The sequence below is a fragment of the Emiliania huxleyi genome, assembly GCF_000372725.1.
Source record: "Emiliania huxleyi CCMP1516 unplaced genomic scaffold EMIHUscaffold_227, whole genome shotgun sequence".
NCBI lineage: Eukaryota > Haptophyta > Isochrysidales > Noelaerhabdaceae > Emiliania > Emiliania huxleyi.
Genome location: NW_005200362.1, coordinates 138,175 through 160,896, shown reverse-complemented (window position 1 = coordinate 160,896; position 22,722 = coordinate 138,175). Strand labels below are relative to the sequence as shown.

The 22,722-nt window shown below is 66.3% G+C and overlaps 7 protein-coding genes across 7 annotated transcripts; 3 read left to right on the top strand and 4 right to left on the bottom strand.

The window, feature by feature from the left end:
• Positions 1 to 398: 398 nt before the first annotated feature.
• On the bottom strand, positions 399 to 1,340 carry EMIHUDRAFT_235897 (hypothetical protein; the record flags this gene model as incomplete). Its single annotated transcript, XM_005779787.1, has 1 exon — positions 399 to 1,340. The coding sequence occupies one exon, from the start codon at positions 1,338 to 1,340 to the stop codon at positions 399 to 401; it is 942 nt and encodes a 313-aa protein (XP_005779844.1).
• Positions 1,341 to 4,030: 2,690 nt separating this feature from the next.
• Positions 4,031 to 5,644, top strand: EMIHUDRAFT_443211 (hypothetical protein; the record flags this gene model as incomplete). Its single annotated transcript, XM_005779786.1, has 6 exons — positions 4,031 to 4,074; positions 4,416 to 4,479; positions 4,550 to 4,704; positions 5,049 to 5,111; positions 5,267 to 5,307; positions 5,518 to 5,644. Coding segments are annotated over 6 exons (493 nt in total), but the record flags the coding sequence as incomplete, so codon positions are not given.
• A 341-nt stretch (positions 5,645 to 5,985) lies between these two features.
• Positions 5,986 to 7,510, top strand: EMIHUDRAFT_366650 (hypothetical protein). The gene is made up of 3 exons (XM_005779785.1): positions 5,986 to 6,466; positions 6,536 to 6,556; positions 7,078 to 7,510. The coding sequence occupies exons 2-3, from the start codon at positions 6,551 to 6,553 to the stop codon at positions 7,423 to 7,425; spliced, it is 354 nt and encodes a 117-aa protein (XP_005779842.1). The 5' UTR covers positions 5,986 to 6,466; positions 6,536 to 6,550; the 3' UTR covers positions 7,426 to 7,510.
• Positions 7,511 to 7,939: 429 nt separating this feature from the next.
• EMIHUDRAFT_114681 (Hypothetical protein) lies at positions 7,940 to 8,326 on the bottom strand (the record flags this gene model as incomplete). Its single annotated transcript, XM_005779784.1, has 1 exon — positions 7,940 to 8,326. One exon carries the CDS (start codon positions 8,324 to 8,326, stop codon positions 7,940 to 7,942), a length of 387 nt encoding a protein of 128 aa, XP_005779841.1.
• Positions 8,327 to 9,510: 1,184 nt separating this feature from the next.
• On the top strand, positions 9,511 to 9,963 carry EMIHUDRAFT_235894 (hypothetical protein; the record flags this gene model as incomplete). The annotated part of the gene is made up of 2 exons (XM_005779783.1): positions 9,511 to 9,736; positions 9,887 to 9,963. 2 exons carry the CDS (start codon positions 9,511 to 9,513, stop codon positions 9,961 to 9,963), a joined length of 303 nt encoding a protein of 100 aa, XP_005779840.1.
• A 2,905-nt stretch (positions 9,964 to 12,868) lies between these two features.
• Positions 12,869 to 14,363, bottom strand: EMIHUDRAFT_443208 (hypothetical protein). Its single transcript, XM_005779782.1, has one exon. It carries the CDS (start codon positions 14,315 to 14,317, stop codon positions 13,130 to 13,132), a length of 1,188 nt encoding a protein of 395 aa, XP_005779839.1. The 5' UTR covers positions 14,318 to 14,363; the 3' UTR covers positions 12,869 to 13,129.
• A 3,798-nt stretch (positions 14,364 to 18,161) lies between these two features.
• Positions 18,162 to 22,279, bottom strand: EMIHUDRAFT_468871 (hypothetical protein; the record flags this gene model as incomplete). The annotated part of the gene is made up of 7 exons (XM_005779781.1): positions 18,162 to 18,425; positions 18,493 to 18,570; positions 19,661 to 20,191; positions 20,419 to 20,547; positions 21,372 to 21,463; positions 21,515 to 21,589; positions 21,836 to 22,279. Coding segments are annotated over 7 exons (1,613 nt in total), but the record flags the coding sequence as incomplete, so codon positions are not given.
• Between the last annotated feature and the right edge of the window lie 443 nt (positions 22,280 to 22,722).

Here is a 22,722-nt window from a genome sequence, read left to right as displayed (position 1 = left end):
TAGCCTCCAAGAACGCCTCCCCGGCGCAGAGGGGCCCCCGGAGGGATGCACAACCGACCCACGCCACGCCGCTTGCGGCGGTCCTCTTCCCAGCTCCGCTGAGGGCCCGTGGGTTATTTCGTTTTCACGCGTACTTTACCTTAATTCGAATCAATCAATTCGCGTATGAACGCATCCGGCCTACTACGGTGCACGATTGATTGACACGGGCGGATATCGTCCGCAAAACGCCCGCATCAGCTCGCATCGCCCCACCGGGCCAGTGAACAACATGCTCGTACTGTTGTACTGCACAACGTGGCGGGGCGCGCGTGAGCCACGCGACCGCTTGGGCCGAGCTTGCTCGTGGCGGCTACATACACGCTCCCCCTGGGGCCTGGGCTGGCGGGGATGCCCTCTTAGGCGGCCTCGCCGGCACCGGCGACCCCTGGCTTTCCGGTGGGGTACCCCCCATCCGCCTTCTTGAAGCAGGCGGCGCCCGTAAGCCACAGGAAGAGGAGCACGCTCAGGGCAATGAGGGCCAAGACGCCGACGACGATGCCGAAGCTCAGGGCAATGAGGCACAAGATGCAAATACCGCCGTCGTCGTCGTCGGACTCCACCTTGGGTGGCTCGAGCCGAGAGACCGTGACGTCGGTATCGATGCCATCTTCCGCGAACTGATCGTTGAGAGCCTCTTGGAGTTTCGTCGCATCAGCAAGGATGCCGTCCGAGAGCGCGATCACCGCCGCGTCCGCGGCCGCCGACACCTTGAAGAGGATCTTTGCCGAGACCACCACGGAGCCAGGCGAGAACGTCAGGGAGACCGCCGACGGCGAGACGCCCGCGCCCGCGGCGAGCACCGCCTTGATCGCCGCCCGCTCCGGCTCGCCGTTAAAGTCTTCGACCGCGCCGGCGAGCGTGAAGGAGGTGACCACCGTGGCGGCGGGTGTCTTGCAGAGGAAACCCATAGACCCCGGTAGACCCAAATCGACGTCTCCAGAAAGGTCGTCGAGAATGCCTCCCACGGAGAGGCACGTCTCCAACAAGTTCCATGGAAGCTCGGTGCCGCTGTCGGAGCAGTCCCAAGTGGTGTAGGAGGTCACGGTCAAGGTGTCACCGTCACAGGTCAACATCAACGAGGCCGCCGTTTGAGGGATACTGACCGCCAAAGGCAGATCTGAATCCTGAGGATCGGCGAGGCACTCTCCCGTGGAGATGGTCTCCCGAGTCGTGCATTCGGTCGAGCAGTCGGTGGAATTGCACGTGAGGATTTCGAATCCAGCCTCAAAGCCGTGGTCGGTCGTGTTCGACACGGCGGTGACGGACGCCACAAAGAGCGCGGTGAGCTTCACGTGCATGAATCAGAGAGAGACCTGCGAGATGGAGGTGGACATGTCGCTCGCTTTGGCGGTCGTTCGCAGTGTGGCAGCGTGCAAGTTGGGGTGGTACGCAGTGACGCGCAGGAGCAGTAGGGAGGCGAGCGGATGGCGGGCGGTGGGCGCGGAGGGCGATGCGATGATAGGGCACACCCAACTCAGACCTTGTCGTGGAGCTTGCGAGACGCGAGTGCTCAACCACGCAAAGCGGCTCCCCGAAGTCCTACGCTCTGTTTTTTTTCATAGCGAGTACGCGGCCTCGCGGCGGCGTGCATGCTAGAGGACGAGCAAGCCTGCTCTAGCCTCACGCGTTCTCCCCTGTCGTCTGTTGTGTTGTTGTGCCCTTGTTTGTTCTCTTGGCACCTTGGAGTGCTGGGGGGGGCGACAGGGAGGATGTGGCCTTGAGTTATGTGTACGCCAACTCAGGGTGTGTGGCAGCCAGCTGGCTGTGTGTCTTGTGAGCTTGTTTGTGTCTGTGTGTCGCTCGTGCGTGTCGTCATCATCTGTCTCGCGTCCACCCATACCGCGTTGGTGTCCAGTCCGAGCCTGACTGTTGTTCATCTTTCTACCTACCTACCTGCGTGCATGATGGGGAGGGTGACCCCCAAAACGAACAGACAGCTAGCGGAGCGCCTTCGTTCCCTCTGTCTGGCGACGCCTTCGCGCCCAACACACCGTGACGTGGAGGCATGTGGCGGGTCACAGCGGCAACAAATGGAACGACTACGTCGACGAGCTAGCTGCTCGCGGCAGGCAAGGTGACAGAGGCTCAAACGCTGCCGAGTGGGCGGACAACACCATCCCGACGGACACTCCCGACGACGGGAGCGACACGGAAGGACCCGCCCCCGACCCTCGGGGCGGGGGCCCCCGCCCCCCCGGGGGGCCCTTTGGGGCCCCTCCAGGGGGCGACCCCTCCGGGGAGGCCGGCCTACAGGAGCGACACACAGAACCACAAGACAAGACACTCAGCCAACGTGGCTGCCGCACATCCTGAGCGTACTTCCCAGTCTTCCGCGGCCGGACTCCATCCGGCACGCGTCGCTCAGAGCCGCGTCCCCTGCTCGCCACCCCGACGCTCAAGGCGCCCGAGTCGAACGACAGGCGGCACGCGAAGACTGGTTGCAATCCCGCCGACCGCCAGGCCGCGGGATGATGTGTGGCTGCGTGGTCATGTGGTGGGTCTCGGAAGCTCCCCTCTCGGGCTAGGGGCCAGCCCCTCTCCCTTGCCCTCGGAACAGTGTGTCCGAGTCGAGGCGTGAGAGATTTTTAGCAATACCAAACAACTCTAACACTTTTGTGTGGTGAGGCGTGTGCTTGCCGGTCGACGGCCGCGCGCGGTATTGTGAAGGGTGCGCGCGCGGCCGCGGCGCGCCCGCCATGGCTTGGCGCGGCGCGCCTACCAGCGGCAATTGTCGAGGCACGGGAACGCTTTCCCGGGGTCTTAGGGTTAGGGTAAGAAAAAGAAAAATCCTCTCGTATCAGCTGGCCCTTGCTGCCCCCCCGCACCGCACCCTTGCTCCTCTGTTGGGGCCACTCCTCTGTTCGCCGCTCCTCTGTTCGCCGTCTCCTCGCCGCGCTGCCAGCTTCCGATGAGCGTCGCCTACTCAGACCCTGGCAGCAGCTGGCTCGCCGAGCCGGCCGCCAGCCGCCTCGCCAGCGCCTGGCTCGCCGGCTGCGCGGCGTGGACGCTGCTCGTCACCTTTGCGTATGCAGTCGCGTGGAGCACTTTGGCGAGGAGAGACGCGTCGCGGCGGAGCGCCCACTCTGGCCGGGCGACGTCCGGGCGGGCGACTTCTGGCGCGAGCGAGCCGACGTCGATGCTGGACTGGACGGTCGCGCGCCTCTCCCAGGCGCGCGTGGCCAAGCAGCGGCTTCTCGTGCGCGTGCAGCTACTGATCCTCGCCGTGATGCTCGTCCTGCTCGTGTGGGCTGACTCGCCCATCGTCCTGTACGGCATCGGCTGCTGGCCGAGCGAGCGGCTCGGAGTCATCTGGTGGCCGGCGCTGCTCAACATCCCTGGCGTCACGCTGCTGCCGCTCACGCTGCGGCCGGTGGACACGGAAAACATCCGGGTCGGGGTCTTGCTCTTTTGGGCGATCGGCTACACCTTTTCCGCCTTCCACGTGCTCAGCATCGCCCTCGACATCCCGGTGCCGGTCGGCGAGGCCCGCTACGTCGGCGTGCAGAGCGACCCCCTCTGGCTCGGCTTCCACGTCTTCACAGGCTGCGCCCTCCTCGTCGGCAGCAACCTCGACTGCCTCGTCCTCGGCTGGAGGCACGGGCCGGGCGGCGTCTCGCGCATGGTCCGAGAGGAGGAGCCGAGAGGAGGCCGAGAGGAGGAGGCCGAGAGGAGGAGCCGAGAGGAGGAGCCGAGAGGAGGCCGAGAGGAGGCCGAGAGGACCTGAGAGGAGCCCGAGATGACCCGAGATGACGGGCTGGGCGGTGTTACGCGCCTGGCCGTGCCCGACGGCGCCTGTCCAGCCCACGCCACCCTCCCCTACCCCACAGTACCCGAACCCACCCAGGCCCTCCCGTGTCCACCCCACCCCACCCCACCCCACCCTCCCCTACCCCACAGTACCCGAACCCTGTCCACCCCACCCCACCCTCCACAGTACCCGAACCCACCCAGGCCCTCCGCGACACGTCCGCGACACGTCCCCGACAGGTCGAGGCCGACCCTCGGCAGGGCCTCGCGTGGGTGCACTTCAAGGCGCGAGATTACCCGAGATTACCCGAGATTACCCGAGATTACCCGAGATTGGGCCTCGCGTGGGTGCACTTCAAGGCGCCTCCTGTCTGCCGCTGCTCGAGGCGAGCCGAGGCCCCGCCGAGGCTCGACTCCGCTCTGCGGCGGTGGATAGGCGCCGCGCCCCCGAGGAGCTGCGGGGCGGCATCGCGCTGTGAACGGCGTCTCTCGACAGCCCGCGACGCGGCCCTCTAGGCGCGCTGCATCTTCGAGAGGACCCGAGAGGACCCGAGAGGACCAGAGAGGACCCGAGAGGACCCGAGGTGACCCGAGAGGAGCCGAGAGGACCCGAGATCTGCCCCCAGGTGCGCTGCATCTTCCAGCTGCTCGGCGCCGCGCTGCTCCTCTTTCCCGCGCTGCGCGTGCTCGGCCCCGACCCCGCCCACGCCTCCGCGCCGCGCGATTTCTTTTTTACCGCCCCCACCTTTTTTCTTTTTAGGCCCCGACCCGGCCTTTGCGCTAAACGTCAACGCGGCGCCGATGCTCGTGCTGGGCGCTTGCGCACTCGCTTCGCCGCTGTACGCGGGTCCCGCGGCGCGCGGCGCCGTGCTCTCCTGGCTAGGCAGACTCGGCACCACGGCGGCGGAGCGCGAGGCGGCCGTTGTGCCGAGATCGCCCGAGATCGCCCGAGACCACACTGGATCACCCGAGATCACCCGAGATCACACTGGATCACGCTAGATCACACTAATCACGCTAGATCACGCGAGATCACCCGAGATCACACTGGATCACGCTAGATCACCCTAATCACGCTAGATCACGCGAGATCACCCGAGATCACACTGGATCACGCTACATCACACTGATCACGCTAGATCACGCTAGATCACCCGGTGCCACACCAGAGTCCACCCCCGAGACTAGGCGGCCCCGAGACCACCCAGAGACCACCCAGAGACCACCCAGAGACCACCCAGAGACCACCCAGAGACTAGGCGGCCGTCGTCTCGACGCTCTGCGGCCTCGGCAGACAGTCGGACGGGTCGCTGCTGCGCAAGGTCTCGCCCCCTCCCGCCCCGCTCCCGCCCCGCTCCCGCCCCGCTCCCGCCCCGCTCCTGCCCCGCTCCTGCCCCGCTCCTGCCCCGCTCCTGCCCGAGATCGCCGGAGATCGCTCGAGATCGCTCGAGACCACCCCGAGGCCAACCGAGACTAGGCTGGCTTGTCCTTTCGCGTCATCTCGTTCGACCGCCTGAGGCGACCTCATCTCGCGCCGTCCCGTCTCACCTCTCGCCTCACCTCTCGTCTCACCTCTCGCCTCATCTCTCGCCTCATCTCTCGCCTCATCTCTCGCCTCATCTCTCGTCTCACCTCTCGCCTCACCTCTCGCCTCATTTCGGGACCTCCCCGAGAGCGGTCTCGGCGGATCTCCTCCTCCCACCGGCTGCCTCCTCCCGCCGGCCGCAGGTCCGACGACTTCGTCCCGGGCGGCGGAGGCGGGGACGCGGACAAGCGGGCGGAGAAGGCTGCTCTCGGAGACTGCGACGCGTTTGTGTCGCACGCGTGGCTCGACAACGCCGCCGCCAAGTGGCAGGCGCGAGCCCCGGGCCGTCTCGCGCAATCTCGCGCAATCTCGCGCGATCTCGCGTGATCTCGGGTAGATCTCGGGTGATCTCGGGTGATCTCGGGTAGATCTCGGGTGTGAGCTCGGCACTCCAGTGGCGGGCGCACCCCAGCGTCAAGGGGCAGCGAGCGCCCAATCTCGGGCGATCTCGGCTGACCTCGGCCGATCTCTCGCTCGCTATCTCAGGCGCTCGAGCGTTGGGCTAAGGCCTTCCAGCAAGAGCGAGGCCGCCCGCCGACCTTGTGGGTCGACGTCGTGTCGATCGACCAGTCGGCCGTCGCGGAGCCTAGAAGCGGACTATCTCCCCATATCTCCCCCCGTAGCTCCCCGTATCTGGCAGCACGGAGCCTAGAAGCGGACTATCTCCCCATATCTCCCCCCGTAGCTCCCCGTATCTGGCAGCACGGAGGCTAGAAGCGGAATGCACACCCGCGCCTTCCGGCTAGCGCTCGAGATCACACGCACTACTAGACTGTACTCCGCCGTACCCCGCTGCATCCGCTGTCTTCGCGTAGTAGTAGTAGCAGTAGCAGTAGCAGTAGCAGTAGCAGTAGCAGTAGCAGTAGCAGTAGCAGTAGCAGTAGCAGTAGCAGCCCTTGCATTCACGCGGCGCTCTGAGTACGCGAGTCCGTCTTCTCCCGCCCCGATGTCCGTGTCTTCACACCGTGTCTTCACACCCTGTCTTCACACCGTGTCTTCACACCGCAGGTCGCCGAGTCGCTCGCGTGCCTGCCGATCTTCCTCGCCGGCTGCGAGAGCCTGCTGGTCCTCGGGGGGCCCGTGTACACGTCCCGGCTGTGAACAGCGTCTCTTCACACCTACTTCTGTGAACAGGTCCTCGGGGGGCCCGTGTACACGTCCCGGCTGTGGTGCATCATGGAGGTGACACCCGCAGCTGCACCGCCACCACGCGCCATACAACGAGACAGACAGACACAGATACACACACACACACACACACACACACACACACACACACACACACACACACACACACACACACACAACACACACACACACACACACACACACACACACACACACACACACACACACACACACACGCACACACACACACGCACACACACACGCACACACACACACGCGCGCGCGCGCACACACGCACACACACACACACGCACGCACGCACGCACGCACGCACGCACGCACGCACGCACGCACGCACGCACGCACGCACGCACGCACGCACGCACGCACGCACGCACGCACGCTCGCTCGCACGCACGCACACGCGCGCGCGCCCTGGCCAGAGGACTCGTTCTCGGAGCTCTCCCCGAGCGGGCCCCGCAGGCCCGCTGCCGCGGGGAGAGCTACCCGCACATTCGAACGCCGCACACGCCTCCTCTGCGCCTCTCTGAGCTGCCTGGCCCGCGGCCTCGCAGATCTTCACCTTTCTGAGCATCACCACCGACCTCAGCCGCGTGACCATCGTGCCGCTCAAGGGGGGCGGCCGTCGCTCGGCGGCGGAGCTCGACACTCTGAGCGCATTCTCTCGCTTCTCGGTGGAGCAGGCAACGTGCACGCTCGACACCGACCGAGAGAACATCCTCTCAGTCATCCAGTCGTCGTACGGGACGTACGACGACTTCGACCGTGCGGTGCGCGGGCTCTTTGCAGAACGCCTCGACCCGAACGCAGTGCCGTCGAGGTCGGCGAGCAGCTATCGGGCGCCGTCGGGGGCGGATGCGTCGCGGAGAACAGCGAGCGAACTGGGGTGGCCGATGGTGTAGGCCTAGGCGTGCAGCGCGTGTGTGCCTGGACGAGGTCTGTGTTAGTATATTGTGCGTTGTTTCAAAGTAAAAACTGCCAGTGGCCAGTGCACGAAAGAAATTAAACTTAAAAAGTAAGTATGACTATGAGCTCTCTATGAGTATGACCAATGAACCATGAGCCCATGAGAGATGAGACGCCCCTCGCGAGCGCCGCGCGGCGCGCGCGCGCCCGTCTTTCTCTTATGACGCGTCTCGCTATCATCTATCAACGACGGACACGGTGGTGCAGAAGTACTAGCCATATGTGTATCGCGCGCCTTGCGGGGGGCGCGCGGGAAAGAGGCACCTCTTAGTGCATGACGGCGCGCAAGCAGAGTACGACCTTCGTACCGTTTTAAGGCTCCGAGAGGCGGCGGGTTGGGGTGGTGGAAGGGAGAGGCGGCGCGTCAAAGGCGGCAAGAGCGGTGGCTTGGCGGCGGTGGCTGTGGTAGCTGCGTCGGTGGCGGGTACGGGTCGGCAGAAGCAGGATGGCTCAGGCATGTGCCGCCTCCGCCTTGTTTCGTGACGAGAGCATGAAGGACGTTACGGTCCGGAGCAGCGAGGGCGCCTTGGCCGCCGGCTGCGGCGGAGGGGTCGGCTCCGCGGCCGCAGCGCTCGCGCGGCTTGCGCGATATCTGTAGAGCACCTCGTCGCCGGTGCGCTGCCGCTGCTGCATGATCTGGTGCCCCCGCTCCTCGTCCCACGTCGCGTTCAGCTGCTCCTCGGCCACCTGCTCCTCACGCAGGCGGCCGACGGCGCGCTGGAAGATCGCGCTGACGCGGGACTTGCGCTCCGAGGCCGCGTCGATGCTGGCGCGGCTGACGCGGCTGGCGTGGCTGGCGCGGCTGACGCGGCTGACGCGGCTGGCGCGCGCGAGCATATATATCTGTTTCTTCTTTGGTCGGGAACGTGCGAGTTTGGCGACCTTCCTTGTTTGTCGACGTGTCCTCCTTGTGAATACTTGAGCACTGGATAGGGTCGATAGGGTCGATTCCGCATGGTGTCCTCCTTTTCAGTGTAGTAGTACTTTTAGCTTACTGGGACAAAAGTGTGTCAGTGTATGTAGCTCTTACGTACATTCCCGAAAGAGGACTGCTGACAGGGTTTGCGATGAGGAGCGACCCGACGGGTTTCTCGGAGGTTAGTGCACCACACTAACCGCCGAAGCGCAAGCACTCACTCGGAGCAAGAGAACTACGTTTTCCGACTCCTTTTCCGAGCGACGCCCGGGTCGAAACTGCCTCGCCCTCGGCCATTCCAACGGCCAGGCCGGCTTCACCTTAAGCGTTAAGGCGGGTCTGCAGCCACCCACCCACCGCTCGCCCAGCCAGCCAGGGGTCTATCTACAAAGGTCAGAGCTGTCTTAACCGCTCGCTTGCTTGCGCAAGAGCCTCCGCGGCCGGCCTCATACTAGCACCCTCCCACACCGCCTAGAGCCCACCGCACACCGGCCGGCTTTTGGTTGGACTATCTATGTGAGCTGTCTGTGCGTCGGTCGGTGTGAAAACAAAACTGCGCCGCCTCGCGCGCAAAGTCGCGCGCGGCAGCGTCGACCGCACGGCCTACTCGCCCACTCCCTCTCTTTTATGTCCCACCATGCAGAGCGCATCTCTCTCTCTGTTGTGCGAGGCGTGAACCGCGCCATTCGCTCTCACCTGGCAACCCTGTCTGCACGTCTCGCGCGCGCGTGATCGCGTGAACAGGGGGGCTCCGGCTCCAGGCCCCAAATGACGTGTGAGTGTTAGAGTTGTTTGGTATCTCTCTCTCGATGTGCGGTTGAGGTTGTCGCAGACGGACGCCATCGGCCTGAAAAGCGAGCAGGCGTCCACCTACCAACCACGAAATCGATATAACCCCTAGAGAAGCCGTCGTTGACATATCATCCGAGAGTGAGTCCCGGATCGTCCCCTCCTTGTCGCTTTAGGGTTGTCCCAGACGCCATCGGCCCGAAAAGCGAGCAGGTTGAAAGGGATTATCGACTTCGTGGACGTGTCTGGCACGCCGCGAAACAGCCGGTCATCCGAGACAAGGTCACAGCGTCCTGACGGCTTCTCAAAATAGACCATGCTTTCCGCGGTCACGCCGGCCGAGGTCAACGCCATCGACCCGCCCGCCCCTCCCGACGCGTCTCCCGAGCCGGATGAGCGGCCGCCGGCCAAGGCTCGCAAGCGGCCCAGGCCGACGGAGCGATGCGGCTGGACCCCCGAGGCCGACAAGTGGGTCGCCCACGGCTATGAGACCCTCGGCCCGTGCTGGACGGCGATCGCGGTGCTCCTCCGCCGTGAGACGGGTGAGGACGTCGACAAACAAGGAAGGGAGTCTGCCAAACTCGCTCTCGGGCCCACAGACATCCCGCACACCCGCCGCCCCGCGCCCCACCGCGCCCCACCCACGCGCCCCACCCCGGCCGGGAGAAAAATGTAAGCCGGATGGCTCACAGGCCACCTCTTGCGCCCCGAGCTCTCCATCTACCGCACTGAGCACTTGCGCCCCCTCGCTCCCAACCCATCCACCTGAGTCTCTCTCTCTCTCTCTCTCTCTCTCTCTCTCCCATCCACCTCGCGGGCCGCGCCGCGCAATCTCGGGAGATCTCGCGCTATCTCGGGGCCGCGCCGCGCCGCACCCCCCCCCACCGCCGCCGCCCCGGGCCGGTTCTCGCCAAATGGCCTCCCACCGCATCGGCGCGCGCGTCGCGGGCCTCTCCCCAGCGCAGCTGTGCGCCATCATCGAGGCGCAGGCGGGCGCGAGCGACGCCGCAATGCGCGTGGCGGAGGACCACGCCGCTCGGCTCGTGAAGCAGCCCGAGTGGGTGCTCTCCGAGGTCCTCCTCTCGCCGGACCTCGCCCCGCACATCCTCGCCCAGCTGCCGACCACGGAGCACGTCGCCAAGGGGACGTGCCGCGCGTGGCGCCGTGGCTGGAAGGAGACGCTGAAGAAGCGCGAGAGGCCGCGCATGCTCGTGTTCGGCGGCCAAGACAACGCTGGACGCCTCATCAGCTCGGTGGAGCGGTACGACCCGTCAACGAATGAGTGGGAGGAGGAGGCTGTGGCGCCGATGCCGACGGCACGAGCGAATGTCTGCACGGCGGTGCTCGATGGCAAGCTCTACGCGGTGGGCGGCAGGAATGAGGCTGACGACGCAACTTCCAACCTGGTGGAGCGGTACGACTTGGCTACGAAGTCGTGGGAGGAGGTGGCGCCGATGGCGACAGCGCGGCAGGAACACGCCGTGGCAGTGCTCGACGGCAAGCTGTACGCTGTGAGCGGCGAGAATGACGACGACGGCATCCTCAGCTCGGTGGAGCGGTACGATCCGGCGGCGAACGTGTGGGAGGCGGTGGCGACGATGGCGGAGGCGCGGGGGGCTCACGCCGTGGCGGCGCTCGACGGCAAGCTGTACGCTGTGGGCGGATTCGATCATGGCCGCCTCAGCTCGGTCGAGCGGTACGATCCGGCGGCGAACGCGTGGGAGGAGGTGGCGCCGATGGCGGAGTCGCGGGACGAGCTCGCAGTTTCAGTGCTCGACGGCAAGCTGTACGCCGTGGGAGGCATGAACGCCGGCTACATCAGATCGGTGGAGCGGTACGATCCTGCGTTGAATGCGTGGGAGGCGGTGGCGCCGATGGCGACGACGCGGTATAGTCACGCTGTGGCGGTGCTGGATGGCAGGTTGTACGCTGTGGGAGGCTTCAACGACGGCGACGGCGACTTCGGCACGGTCGAGCGGTACGACCCGGCCGAGAATGTGTGGGAGGTGGTGACGCCGATGGCGACGGCGCGAGGCGCTTCTATCGCGATTCTATCGCAGTCTTGATGTAGTGCGGTCAGGTTTGTAGCCTGGCGTTCGTGCCCCATTTGTGCCGTGGGTGCGAGCATATTTGTGACACGTAACGTACGACGTAGTTTCAATACACAGCCAGACACACGCTAGGACTCGCGCAGTGCGCGGCCGGACCATGCAGCCATGCTTCATGTGCAAGGTGTCGGTGTGTGGGTCGCAAACAAGCTCCGATATTTTCCTCCGCTTCACCTTCTCTGAGCACGGCGTGGACCTCTATGATCACGCCCTCGCCGGCGGATCGAGAAAAAAGATCTGGTGCCAGTCGCGAGCCATAGTCGGCGTACTGGACGCCGTGCGCGTCGAGGTGGCGCTTGAAGGCGTCGAGGATGTCATCGGTGCGGAAAGCGGAAGGCGCGATGTATCGCGGGCCGACGCCGATCGGGTTGATGGCCTCACCGCTGCGGAAGGCGACGCCGAGGTCTCGCGTAGCGAGGTGCATCTGCATGTGGCCGTCCGTGCCTTTGTAGCCTGGCGTTTGTGCCCCCCCCCCCCCCCCCCTTGCTTTGTGCCGGTCCCGTCCCGTTCTTCCGAGACTGGCATGTAACAGAACGATGCCACCTGCCGCCTCGGTTGCCGAGCTGCGAGCTGTCCGCGCGCGGCTAGCTGAGCTGACCGAGCGCTCTATGATTGGACGAAACAACCAACGCGGACACGCCACGGAGGTACGGCTCCGGCTTGTCGGCCAACATAAGACAGGAACATCGAGCAACCAACCCGGCCGCAGAAACTCCGAGACGGCGCAAGCCAGCAAATCCAATCGAATGCGAGCTCAGGCACGACGCATCGAAGAAATGGCGAGCCAAGGTGCGGGGGCCAGCGCTCGATTTAGGCCTCGTGCCGTGGACTTAAGCGCGGCTGGCTCGCGGAGGAGTGCTCAAGGTGAGTGTTGCAGGCCTGCGTGCGCAGTGGATGAGCCCGCAGCCTCGCCAAGCGTGACGGACGCGATCAGCAGGTGCGAGCGAGCGAGGGCACAAAGGCGTGTCTCGCGTTGGCGTGAACGGCAGCAGTCCTGGGAGGAGGAGCGTCTACGCACGCTTGGAGAGACTACAGGCCCAAGGCCACGCCGCAAAGTGCAGGCGTTGCCCAACTCTCCAGAGCGCGGTGACGAGGCTCCAGCGTCGCCGCCTCCTCCAAAACCAGCGTCCAGGGAAGCCTCTAGCACGATGAGCAGCCTGAACTCAAAGCGGTCAAGCGGTCACGAGCGCACGGCAATGAGAGATACAACTTCAGAGAGCGGGCCCCGGCCGCACTTTGCCGAGTCTGAGCCGTTGCTTCTTCTCGCCATGGATGGCACTCCCACGAGTTCCCGTGCCTACCTGCGAGGCGCACCGCCGCCTTCGCTGTCCACGGGATGCAGGCGCACTGGCGTGCGCCGCCGAAGTTGCAGCCCGCCCTTGGCTCAGGAGCAAGATGAGGCGCCACTTCCTCAAGAGGCGGAGTATGTCTGTGTGCGCGGCATCTCCAGTAGCGACGCGCGATGTCGTTGGGTTATGTCGGCTCGGGGGTATCTTCGTCACAAAGTCGGGGTTGGGCTGGCGCTCTAGCGCGTGGGGCGACAAACCCCCGCACGATGGGGAAGAGTTGGGTTGTATGTACGAGATGTTTTTCTTCACGCAGTATAGCCACACAGAGAGACAGCGCGCGCGAGACAGTGCAAAGACATATTACAGGACCCACAGCCGTACGCCGCACATACTGAACAACATCGAACTCAACTAGGAACATCGTCTCCCTCCCTCTCCTAAGCCAGTACCACCCGCACGTCAATAAACAGGCCAGTACGCAAGAAAAATGTGGCCGGGATGTGCGGGGCGCGGCTCGAGGCGCGGCAGGCTCCGAGGCTCACGCCGCGCTCGGTGTCGCCGCCATGGTCCCCAAAATGCGTGCAACGACGCCCTTTGGCAAGCGGCCCTCCTTCTCGGCCAGGCGTAGCCGCGCACGGTAGCGATCCTCTGCCGAGAGCGCCGCCTGGTCGTCAGCCTGGTCGTCCCAGGCGGGCGATGCGGCGAGGCTGCGCTTGGACGGCGGCGAGAGCGCCGCCGCCGCGGGGGGGGCGGCGATTGGCGGCGAAGGTGGCTCCGGCTCGCGCGGCGGAGATGGTGGAGCCGCCGGCAGCAGAGGCGGGGATTGCTGCGGCTGCAGGGGCTGCTGCGGCTGCGGGGGACGCTGGAGTGGCTGCGGCGGCGAGTGCGTGGCTTGAGCGGGGCCCATCCAATACCCCCCGGGGATCTGGACGTACTGCGGCGGCCCCCACATCGGGATGAGCTGCGACGGTGGCATCGGCATGGCCTGGGCCATGGGAAGGCCCATCAGTGGCCCGGGCACCCACCGCTGCGCCGACAGCTGGTTGTACTGCGGCAGCTGGCAGGGCGGCGGCAGCTGGCTAGGCTGCGGCAGCTGGTGGGGCGCCATCTGCTGCGAGCCGGGAAACGGGCGGGGCGCGAATACCGGCGCGGGTGCGCCGGCGGGAAGGAGGCCAACGTGCGCCGGCGAGGGTGCTCCGGCGGGGAGAAGGCCGAAGCGGCGGCGGGCCGAGTCAACGTCGACGGCCGCCTTTGCCTCGACGCCCATGCCGGAGAGCTCCTTTTGCTTGTGCCGCACCCAGCGGTTACGGCAGCTGCTCTCTGTCCGGCCGGGGAGCATGTCCGCGATATCCTTCCAGCGGAGGCCTCTGAGAACGCCCTGGCAGATGAGGTCGACCTCCTGCGTGGTCCAGCAGTCGCCGCCCCGATCGTCTGCCTTGCCCTGCTGCTGCTGCAGGCGGAGGACGCGGTTGCGAACGCTGTCGCCGGACCGGTCCTCACCCGTCTCACGGCGGAGGAGCGCCGCGATCGCCGTCCAGCACGGGCCGAGGGTCTCATAGCCGTGGGCGACCCACTTGTCGGCCTCGGGGGTCCAGCCGCATCGCTCCGTCGGCCTGGGCCGCTTGCGAGCCTTGGCCGGCGGCCGCTCATCCGGCTCGGGAGACGCGTCGGGAGGGGCGGGCGGGTCGATGGCGTTGACCTCGGCCGGCGTGACCGCGGAAAGCATGGTCTAAAATTGAGAAGCCGTCAGGACGCTGTGACCTTGTCTCGGATGACCGGCTGTTTCGCGGCGTGCCAGACACGTCCACGAAATCGATAATCCCTTTCAACCTGCTCGCTTTTCGGGCCGATGGCGTCTGGGACAACCCTAAAGCGACAAGGAGGGGACGATCCGGGACTCACTCTCGGATATGTCAACGACGGCTTCTCTAGGGGTTATATCGATTTCGTGGTTGGTAGGTGGACGCCTGCTCGCTTTTCAGGCCGATGGCGTCCGTCTGCGACAACCTCAACCGCACATCGAGAGAGAGATACCAAACAACTCTAACACTCACACGTCATTTGGGGCCTGGAGCCGGAGCCCCCCTGTTCGCGCGATCACGCGCGCGCGAGACGTGCAGACAGGGTTGCCAGGTGAGAGCGAATGGCGCGGTTCACGCCTCGCACAACAGAGAGAGAGATGCGCTCTGCATGGTGGGACATAAAAGAGAGGGAGTGGGCGAGTAGGCCGTGCGGTCGACGCTGCCGCGCGCGACTTTGCGCGCGAGGCGGCGCAGTTTTGTTTTCACACCGACCGACGCACAGACAGCTCACATAGATAGTCCAACCAAAAGCCGGCCGGTGTGCGGTGGGCTCTAGGCGGTGTGGGAGGGTGCTAGTATGAGGCCGGCCGCGGAGGCTCTTGCGCAAGCAAGCGAGCGGTTAAGACAGCTCTGACCTTTGTAGATAGACCCCTGGCTGGCTGGGCGAGCGGTGGGTGGGTGGGTGCAGACCCGCCTTAACGCTTAAGGTGAAGCCGGCCTGGCCGTTGGAATGGCCGAGGGCGAGGCAGTTTCGACACGGGCGTCGCTCGGAAAGGGAGTCGGAAAACGTAGTTCTCTTGCTCCAAGTGCTTGCGCTTCGGCGGTTAGTTTGGTGCACTAACCTCCGAGAAACCCTTCGGGTCGCTCCTCATCGCAAACCCTGTCAGTCAGCAGTCGCCAGTCCTCTTTCGGGAATGTACGTAAGAGCTACATACACTGACACACTTTTGTCCCAGTAAGCTAAAAGTACTACTACACTGAAAAGGAGGACACCATGCGGAATCGACCCTATCGACCCTATCCAGTGCTCAAGTATTCACAAGGAGGACACGTCGACAAACAAGGAAGGTTGCCCAAACTCGCACGTTCCCGACCAAAGAAGATACAGATATATATGCTCGCGCGCGCCAGCCGCGTCAGCCGCGTCAGCCGCGCCAGCCACGCCAGCCGCGTCAGCCGCGCCAGCATCGACGCGGCCTCGGAGCGCAAGTCCCGCGTCAGCGCGATCTTCCAGCGCGCCGTCGGCCGCCTGCGTGAGGAGCAGGTGGCCGAGGAGCAGCTGAACGCGACGTGGGACGAGGAGCGGGGGCACCAGATCATGCAGCAGCGGCAGCGCACCGGCGACGAGGTGCTCTACAGATATCGCGCAAGCCGCGTGAGCGCTGCGGCCGCGGAGCCGACCCCTCCGCCGCAGCCGGCGGCCAAGGCGCCCTCGCTGCTCCGGACCGTAACGTCCTTCATGCTCTCGTCACGAAACAAGGCGGAGGCGGCACATGCCTGAGCCATCCTGCTTCTGCCGACCCGTACCCGCCACCGACGCAGCTACCACAGCCACCGCCGCCAAGCCACCGCTCTTGCCGCCTTTGACGCGCCGCCTCCTTCCGCTTGCACCGCCCCAACCCGCCGCCTCTTCCGTGGAACGCAAAGGAAGACCCGTGTGTGCGCCATGGCCTCGCGCCCAGAATAGCATGGGGACCCTCAGGGGTTGCTATCGACTAACTCTGTGCTCCGGTTGTGTGACTACCCCACATGGGTAGCCCTGTCTAGTCATTCATTCCAGTGAATGAATGTCCTCGTCCCAGTGGACGCGTCCCTCGTTGGGCCGCCGACAACGACGGTCGTTGTTTTCTTTTTTTCATTTGGTTAGGTCTTAGGTGCCGTTTGGCATTTTGGGGAAGGGGGGCGAATATGTCTGCGCATGATAATGCTAGAGAGGGTCCCCCGACGCTGCTATCTATTCGGCGGGGCCTCGCTTGTAGTTGTACGGTGGGTGGGGGCGCGAACGCGTACGCGCCATCTTGAGTCCGTCTGTGGATGTGCGATGAGCGTGTGACAGACCGTGGCCACACCTCTCTCACACACCTGTATAGATCTTCGTGTGCTTTTGCCGTGGATGTCCCGTGTTTGAGTGGAGAGGGTGGTGACTCTCGAGCAGACCGAATAGCATGTGTGGGCGAGCCCAAACACGAGATACAGGAGCTGCGGGGACGGGAGAGAGGAACGATTCTCGTGGTTTGTTTCCATACATCGAGATCTCGTCTGCTTGACTCACTGGAAACGACAACCCGCTGGAGTGAAACACATCGTGATCACGGTGTAAGTAACACACCCCAGGGCCGCGGAGCTAAGAAGCGCACCAGCGGGCCGGGATGCCCGGGGACGGGCTACGAGCAAAAACGTCCTGACCCCGGGGCGGGAGAGAGAGATTCTGAACTTCTAGGGGCGGCAACGGGCGTCCTTTTTCCGAGAGCAGCGTGTGTGTGTGTGTGTGTGTGTACTCACACACGAGAGCAGCGCCATGACACACCGACCGCATCGGCGCCCGCGTCGCGACACCCCACGGCCACACCCCACGGCCACACCCCACGGCCACACCCCTCGGCCACACCCCACGGCCACCCCCGGTCGCGAGCCCGGGGACAGGTTCCGCTTTCAGAGGATGTGCGGGGCGTGTTGGAACGCGGCCTCGACGCGCAGCTACGTGACCGGCTCGTGGAAGCCCGCATCGAGCGACATCATGCGGTCGGAGCCAGAGTACCTGGCCAAGTATTTTGAGGGCCGTGGCCTCACGGAGAAGGTGATGGGCAACGCCGACTACCACCCGAGCCCCGTGGTCCTCATCTGCCCCTTCGACTCGTGCAAGAAGAGCCACCGCAGTGCTCAATGGCGTGAGCGCCGTGTCGCAGCTGTACTCGCACTGGAAGGGGAGGCACGCGAGCAACCCGATGGCGATCGCGCTCGAGAAGCGGTGGCGGCTGGCGCTTGACAACAAGCACAAGTCGAAGGAGTGGCTCGATGCGCAACCAGGCTGTGCGCTCTGCCTCACCTGCGAGGAGGCCGATCGCCTCGGCGGCGAGGAGGCAGGCTATGAGCAGATCCGCCCCCCCAAGCCCGATCCGACTGACTTCAAGCTGACCTTCGACCTCAACACTGAGGAGCACCGGGCGTGGAAGGCAGCCGTCGGCACCATCTAGGTGGTCGTAGTAAGGCGAGAGAGCACGGTGCCACAAGCGCGCGGCGAGAGAGGGGGGCGGGGTGCCCCGCCGCAGCGGCGGGTTGGGGCGCTATCTGGCGCTATCTGGCGCTATCTGGCTATCTCATTCTATCTCATTCTATCTCGTTCTATTTTTCGTGTCGATCTGACAAAAAAACCGGCCAGACTAGGGCTCCTGCCGCCTGAAACGGGACAACATTACGTACACCACCTCACACACACTACCCCCTCAGGGCTAAGCAGTGCGCAAGTCCACCCGAACTCTAGGCGAGGCATCGACCGCTCCTTTGGAATAGTGCCGTCAGTGGCTGCACTAGACGCCCATTAGATGGCGCGCGCGGCGCGGGCGGATCCGGATGACTAGGGGAGAGAGAATGTGCGGACAGCGCTCACGGCTCAGCGGAGAGGGAGACATAGCTCCGTAGCTCGCAGGTGGAGATGTGCTCAGCCAAGGGCAAGGGATGAGGGGAATGTGTGAGTGTGAGGGGTGCACCAACCGCAGAGCGTCATGTTTTGCCTTTGAAAACTGAACAGTTTTTTTTCTGCGCCCCGCATCAGAACAGCACCACCGCGCACGTCACGTTGTCGGTGGTGCCGCGGTCCATCGCCTCGAGGACGAGCCGCTTGGCGAGCATGTCGGCCGAACGCGCCGTGTGCGTGAGGCAGTGGAGCACGCGCGCCTCGTCCATCACGTCCCAGAGCCCGTCCGACGCGAGCACGATCCCCACGTCCGTCGGGGCGCGCGCGCAGCAGCGCAGCTCTGGCTCGCTGCTGAGGCCGAGGTGGCGCAAGCGGCGGTCGCCGATGCAGCGCGTCACCTGGATCACGAGTCGCCGATGACCCGAAGAGTGGCGTGAGATTCGCCGAGATCAAACCGGCCGCCACCTGGATCACCCCGCCGACGCGCGCTTTGCCATCGGCCGTCGTCTGCACTGTGCCGCCCGCGGCGGCCACCCGCGCCGCCTCCTCGGGCACAGCGGCGTTATGGTCGCGCGAGACACGTTCGAGCGAGTCGGCGGCGCCGGCCGCGCCGCCGCGCCACAAGTGCGCGACGCAGTCCCCCGCGTTTGCGATGAGAGTCGTGTCGGGCAAGACGAGGGCGGCCAGCGCGGTGCACCCCGAATCCTCGGACGGCGCCTGACCTCGGGCAATCTCGGGTGATCACCAGTTCACCGAACTGGCGGTGATTCGACTATCTCTCGGCTGTGACCCTCGACTGCCTCTCGGCTGCCTCTCGACTGCCTCTCGGCTGCCTCTCGACTGCCTCTCGGCTGCCTCTCGACTGCCTCTCGGCTGCCTCTCGACTGCCTCTCGGCTGCCTCTCGGCTGCCCCTCGGCAACATCTCGGCTGCCCCTTGGCTGCCCCTCGGCTGCCCCTCGGCTGCCCCTTGGCTGCCTCTCGGCTGCCTCTCGGCTGCCCCTCGGCTGCCCCTCGGCTGCCCCTCGGCTGCCCCTCGGCTGCCTCTCGACTGCCTCTCGGCTGCCTCTCGACTGCCTCTCGGCTGCCCCTCGGCTGCCTCTCGGCTGCCCCTTGGCTGCCTCTCGGCTGCCCCTTGGCTGCCTCTCGGCTGCCCCTCGGCTGCCTCTCGACTGCCCCTCGGCTGCCCCTTGGCTGCCTCTCGGCTGCCCCTCGGCTGCCCCTCGGCTGCCCCTTGGCTGCCTCTCGGCTGCCTCTCGGCTGCCCCTCGGCTGCCCCTCGGCTGCCCCTTGGCTGCCTCTCGGCTGCCTCTCGGCTGCCCCTCGGCTGCCCCTCGGCTGCCCCTCGGCTGCCCCTTGGCTGCCTCTCGGCTGCCCCTTGGCTGCCTCTCGGCTGCCTCTTGGCTGCCTCTCGGCTAGGAGACGCCTCGGCAAGCAGCCTCTCGTTGAGCCGGACGAAACTGCGGCTCAACGCCTCTCCGAGCGCCGCGGCTCGCGCCCCGCCGTCGACGCCCGCCTGCGCCGCCTGCGCCGCCTGCGCCGCCTGCGCCGCCTGCGCCGCCAGCTCCAGGGCGAGGTTGTCCGCGCCTAATGTTGAGCTGCGGATGAGGGGAAAGAGAGCGGCGGGGAGCTACACTCTCAGGGCGAAGCTGTGCGCGCAGAAGGCGGCGGCGCCGTCGCCGCCGTGCCCGTCGAAGACCGCGGCGAGGGCGACGCCTCCCCGCACGAGCATCACGTGCCTGTCCTCCATCCGGTCGGCGCCGCGCAAGCCGGCCGTCGCCTCGACTCCGCCTCGGCACGCGCGGCTGCCCCCCCCGCCACACAACGCCGCGAGCGAGGCGAACGCGGCGGCAGCCCCACCGCCACCGCTGGAGCCGGCCATCTCTGCAGCCGCCGTGCCGCCCGCACCGCCCATGCCCTCGCCGCCCGCATCGCCCATGCCCTCACCGCCCTCACCGCCCTCGCCGCCCTCGCCGCCCTCGCCGCCCTCGCCGCCCTCGCCGCCCGGCCCTGCTGCGGCCTCGTCGAGGAAGGCGGTGGCGGCGGCGACCTCCGCTCGGGGGGGGAGCTGCGGCGGCGGCGCTGCCTGGCCGTCGAGTGCCGCGAGGGCACCAGCCGCGGCGGCGGCCGCCTCTGCCGCCGCCGGCCGCTCCGCTGCGCCTTGCGACTATGTCCTCAACGCGGACCGGCGTCTGGGCACGGGTGCGGCACCGAGCCGTGGACTCAGGGCACCGCGGGGGCACAGCGGAGCGCGCGTGTCCTCTTGCGAAGTGCCGGTCGGAAGACGCGGGTAGTGTCGGCTTCTAGCGTCGGCTTCTAGCGTCGGCTTCTAGCGTCGGCTTCTAGCGTCGGCATCTAGGATGCCTGCGCCCACAGCTTCTGCACGAGGGCGACCAGCTGCGGCGGCGGCGCCTCCGCCGAGGGCTCAAGAGGGGGGAGCGCCGGCCGCAGCTGCTGGCTCGTGATAGCGACGACGAGCGCGTCGTGGTTGTACCGCGCCTCCAGGATGGTGTGCAGCTGCGCCTGCTCCCCCGAGAGAGGAGCCGAGATCACCCGAGGGTTGCAACCTCGGCTCGGCTCGTCTCGGCTCGTCTCGGCCCCTCTCGGCCCCTCTCGGCTCGTCTCGGCTCGGCTCCTCTCGGCTCCTCTCGGCTCCTCTCGGCTCCTCTCGGCTCCTCTCGGCTCCTCTCGGCTCCTCTCGGCTCCTCTCGGCTCCTCTCGGCTCCTCTCGGCTCCTCTCGGCTCGTCTCGGCTCCTCTCGGCCTCCTCTCGGCTCCTCTCTGCTCTCTGTCCTTCTCGGCTCATCTCATCTCGGCTCGTCCCACCGTCTCGGTGAGCGCGTCCGAGTACGGGACGGCGCGCGCGAGCACCTGGGTGGGTTCGGGTACCGTGGGGTAGGGGAGGGTGGGTTGGGGAACCGTGGGGTAGGACGGCGCGCGCGAGCACCTCGGTTGGCGGTGATGCCGAAGCGAGTACATGTCCGGCAAGCCTTAGAGGGAGGTCGGCTGCCCCACTGGTCTGCTGCTGTGATTGTAATGACAATATGTAGCATCGGCGGCGGCGGCGTCGGCGCCGGCGGCGGCGGCGGCGGCGACGGCGGCGTCGGCGGCGTCGACAGAGGCGGCGGCGGCGGCGCCGCCGGCGCCGGCGGCGGGCGGCGGCGGCGGCGGCGGCGGCGGCGGCGGCGGCGGCGGCGGCGGCGGGCGGCGGCGCAGCGGCGGCGGCGGTGTGAGCGACAGCGATCGCCTCAAAGTCAAGCGCCGCACCCGAGGCGCCGCCGCGGGTGATGAGCTCCGGCGCCATGTACGGCAGCGTGCCTACTCGGCCGTCCCCTCCCCTACCCCCACGGTACTGAACCCTCGCGCCATGTACGGCAGCGTGCCGACGACGTACTGCTTGAAGAAGCCGCCCGTCGGCCGGGCATGCAGGGTGATGGCGCCTGCTCGGGACGAGGCGAGGAGTCAGGGCTCGTTCTGAACGACTCCTTGACGCGTGTGGATCGTGATGGCGCCGCTGACTGCGTCGGAGCGCTCCGCCGCGTTGAAGTCGGTGAGGACCGCCGCACCTAGCGGGAAGGTTCCGAGAAGGTTCCGAGAAGGTTCCGGCGAGGTTCCGCGAAGGTTCCGTACATGGGAGGCGGCGCAGCCGGCGAGAGGTCAGCGTGGAGATTGTCAGACGGATGCGTGTCTGAAGATCGCTCTCTTGCCCTCTGCGTGTCGTCTTCCTGTGACGTGCCGTGCTCTCGAGCCTTGCGCGTGCTGTGGTGTGCTGTGCTGCGGCGTGCTTGCTGTGGTGCATGCTGCCACCGCGCCGTCCTCACGAAGCAGGTAGTTGTCCGGCTTGACGTCGCGGTGCACCACGCCGCGCTCGTGCAGGTGGGCGACGGCGGCGCACGCGTCGGCGACCAGCGAGGCGCGGCTCCGGAGCGAGAGGCCGGCGCCAGAGTTGTGCAGCGCGCGAAAGAGCGAGCCGCGGGCGTGCAGCGGCAGCACGAGCGCGTACGTCGGCGGCGAGCGGATGAGGCCGAGCGGCCGCACGACGCACTCGTGAGCGAGGCTCGCGAGGAGGCTGGCCTCGCGCTCGAAGCGCTCAATGTCGCGCGCGCACGTAATCTTGCTCCGCTTGACCACCACGAGGGCTCCTCCGTCCTCAAAGCCTCTCCCGCCGAGCGGCGCGGTGAAGACGTCGGAGGTGCCGCTCGCGTGCAGCGTGCGGTCTCGCGAGCTCGGCGCGTCGAGGAGAGTGAGCGCCATGCGAGCGTCGACCGACCAAAGAGTCTTGTGCTTGTTTTACTTTTGTTTCTTTTTTCCCTATCCCCGCTCTCACGGTCGCCCTGTTCCGCCTTTAAAAGTTCTTTTTCTCGCGATGTCCACCCCTCCGCGCCGCCGCTCGCGCCGCCTCGCCCCCGCCCCCGCCGCCGCTCCCTCGCCAAGCACGCCGCCGCCCACCCGCCTCCTCGACCTCCCCACGGAGCTCCTCGTCCGCGTCGTCTCTCGCTGCGACGTCCCCGTCGACATCGCTCGCGTCGCGGCCGTCTCGCTTCTCTTCCACGCCTCACTCGCGGTGGAGGGCATCCGCTTGTGGGCGCAAGAGCGCGGCTTCGAGCTGCCGGCGCAGCCAGAGGGCGAGGACTGCGCCGTGCGGTGGCTGTGCTATTCGGCGCTGCTGCGCGAGTCCAACCCGCCGGCGAGGGCGGCG

Bases quoted from the DNA above. Each gene is read 5' to 3' on its own strand.
- EMIHUDRAFT_443208 (XM_005779782.1), bottom strand. From the start codon at position 14,317: ATGCTTTCCGCGGTCACGCCGGCCGAGGTCAACGCCATCGACCCGCCC.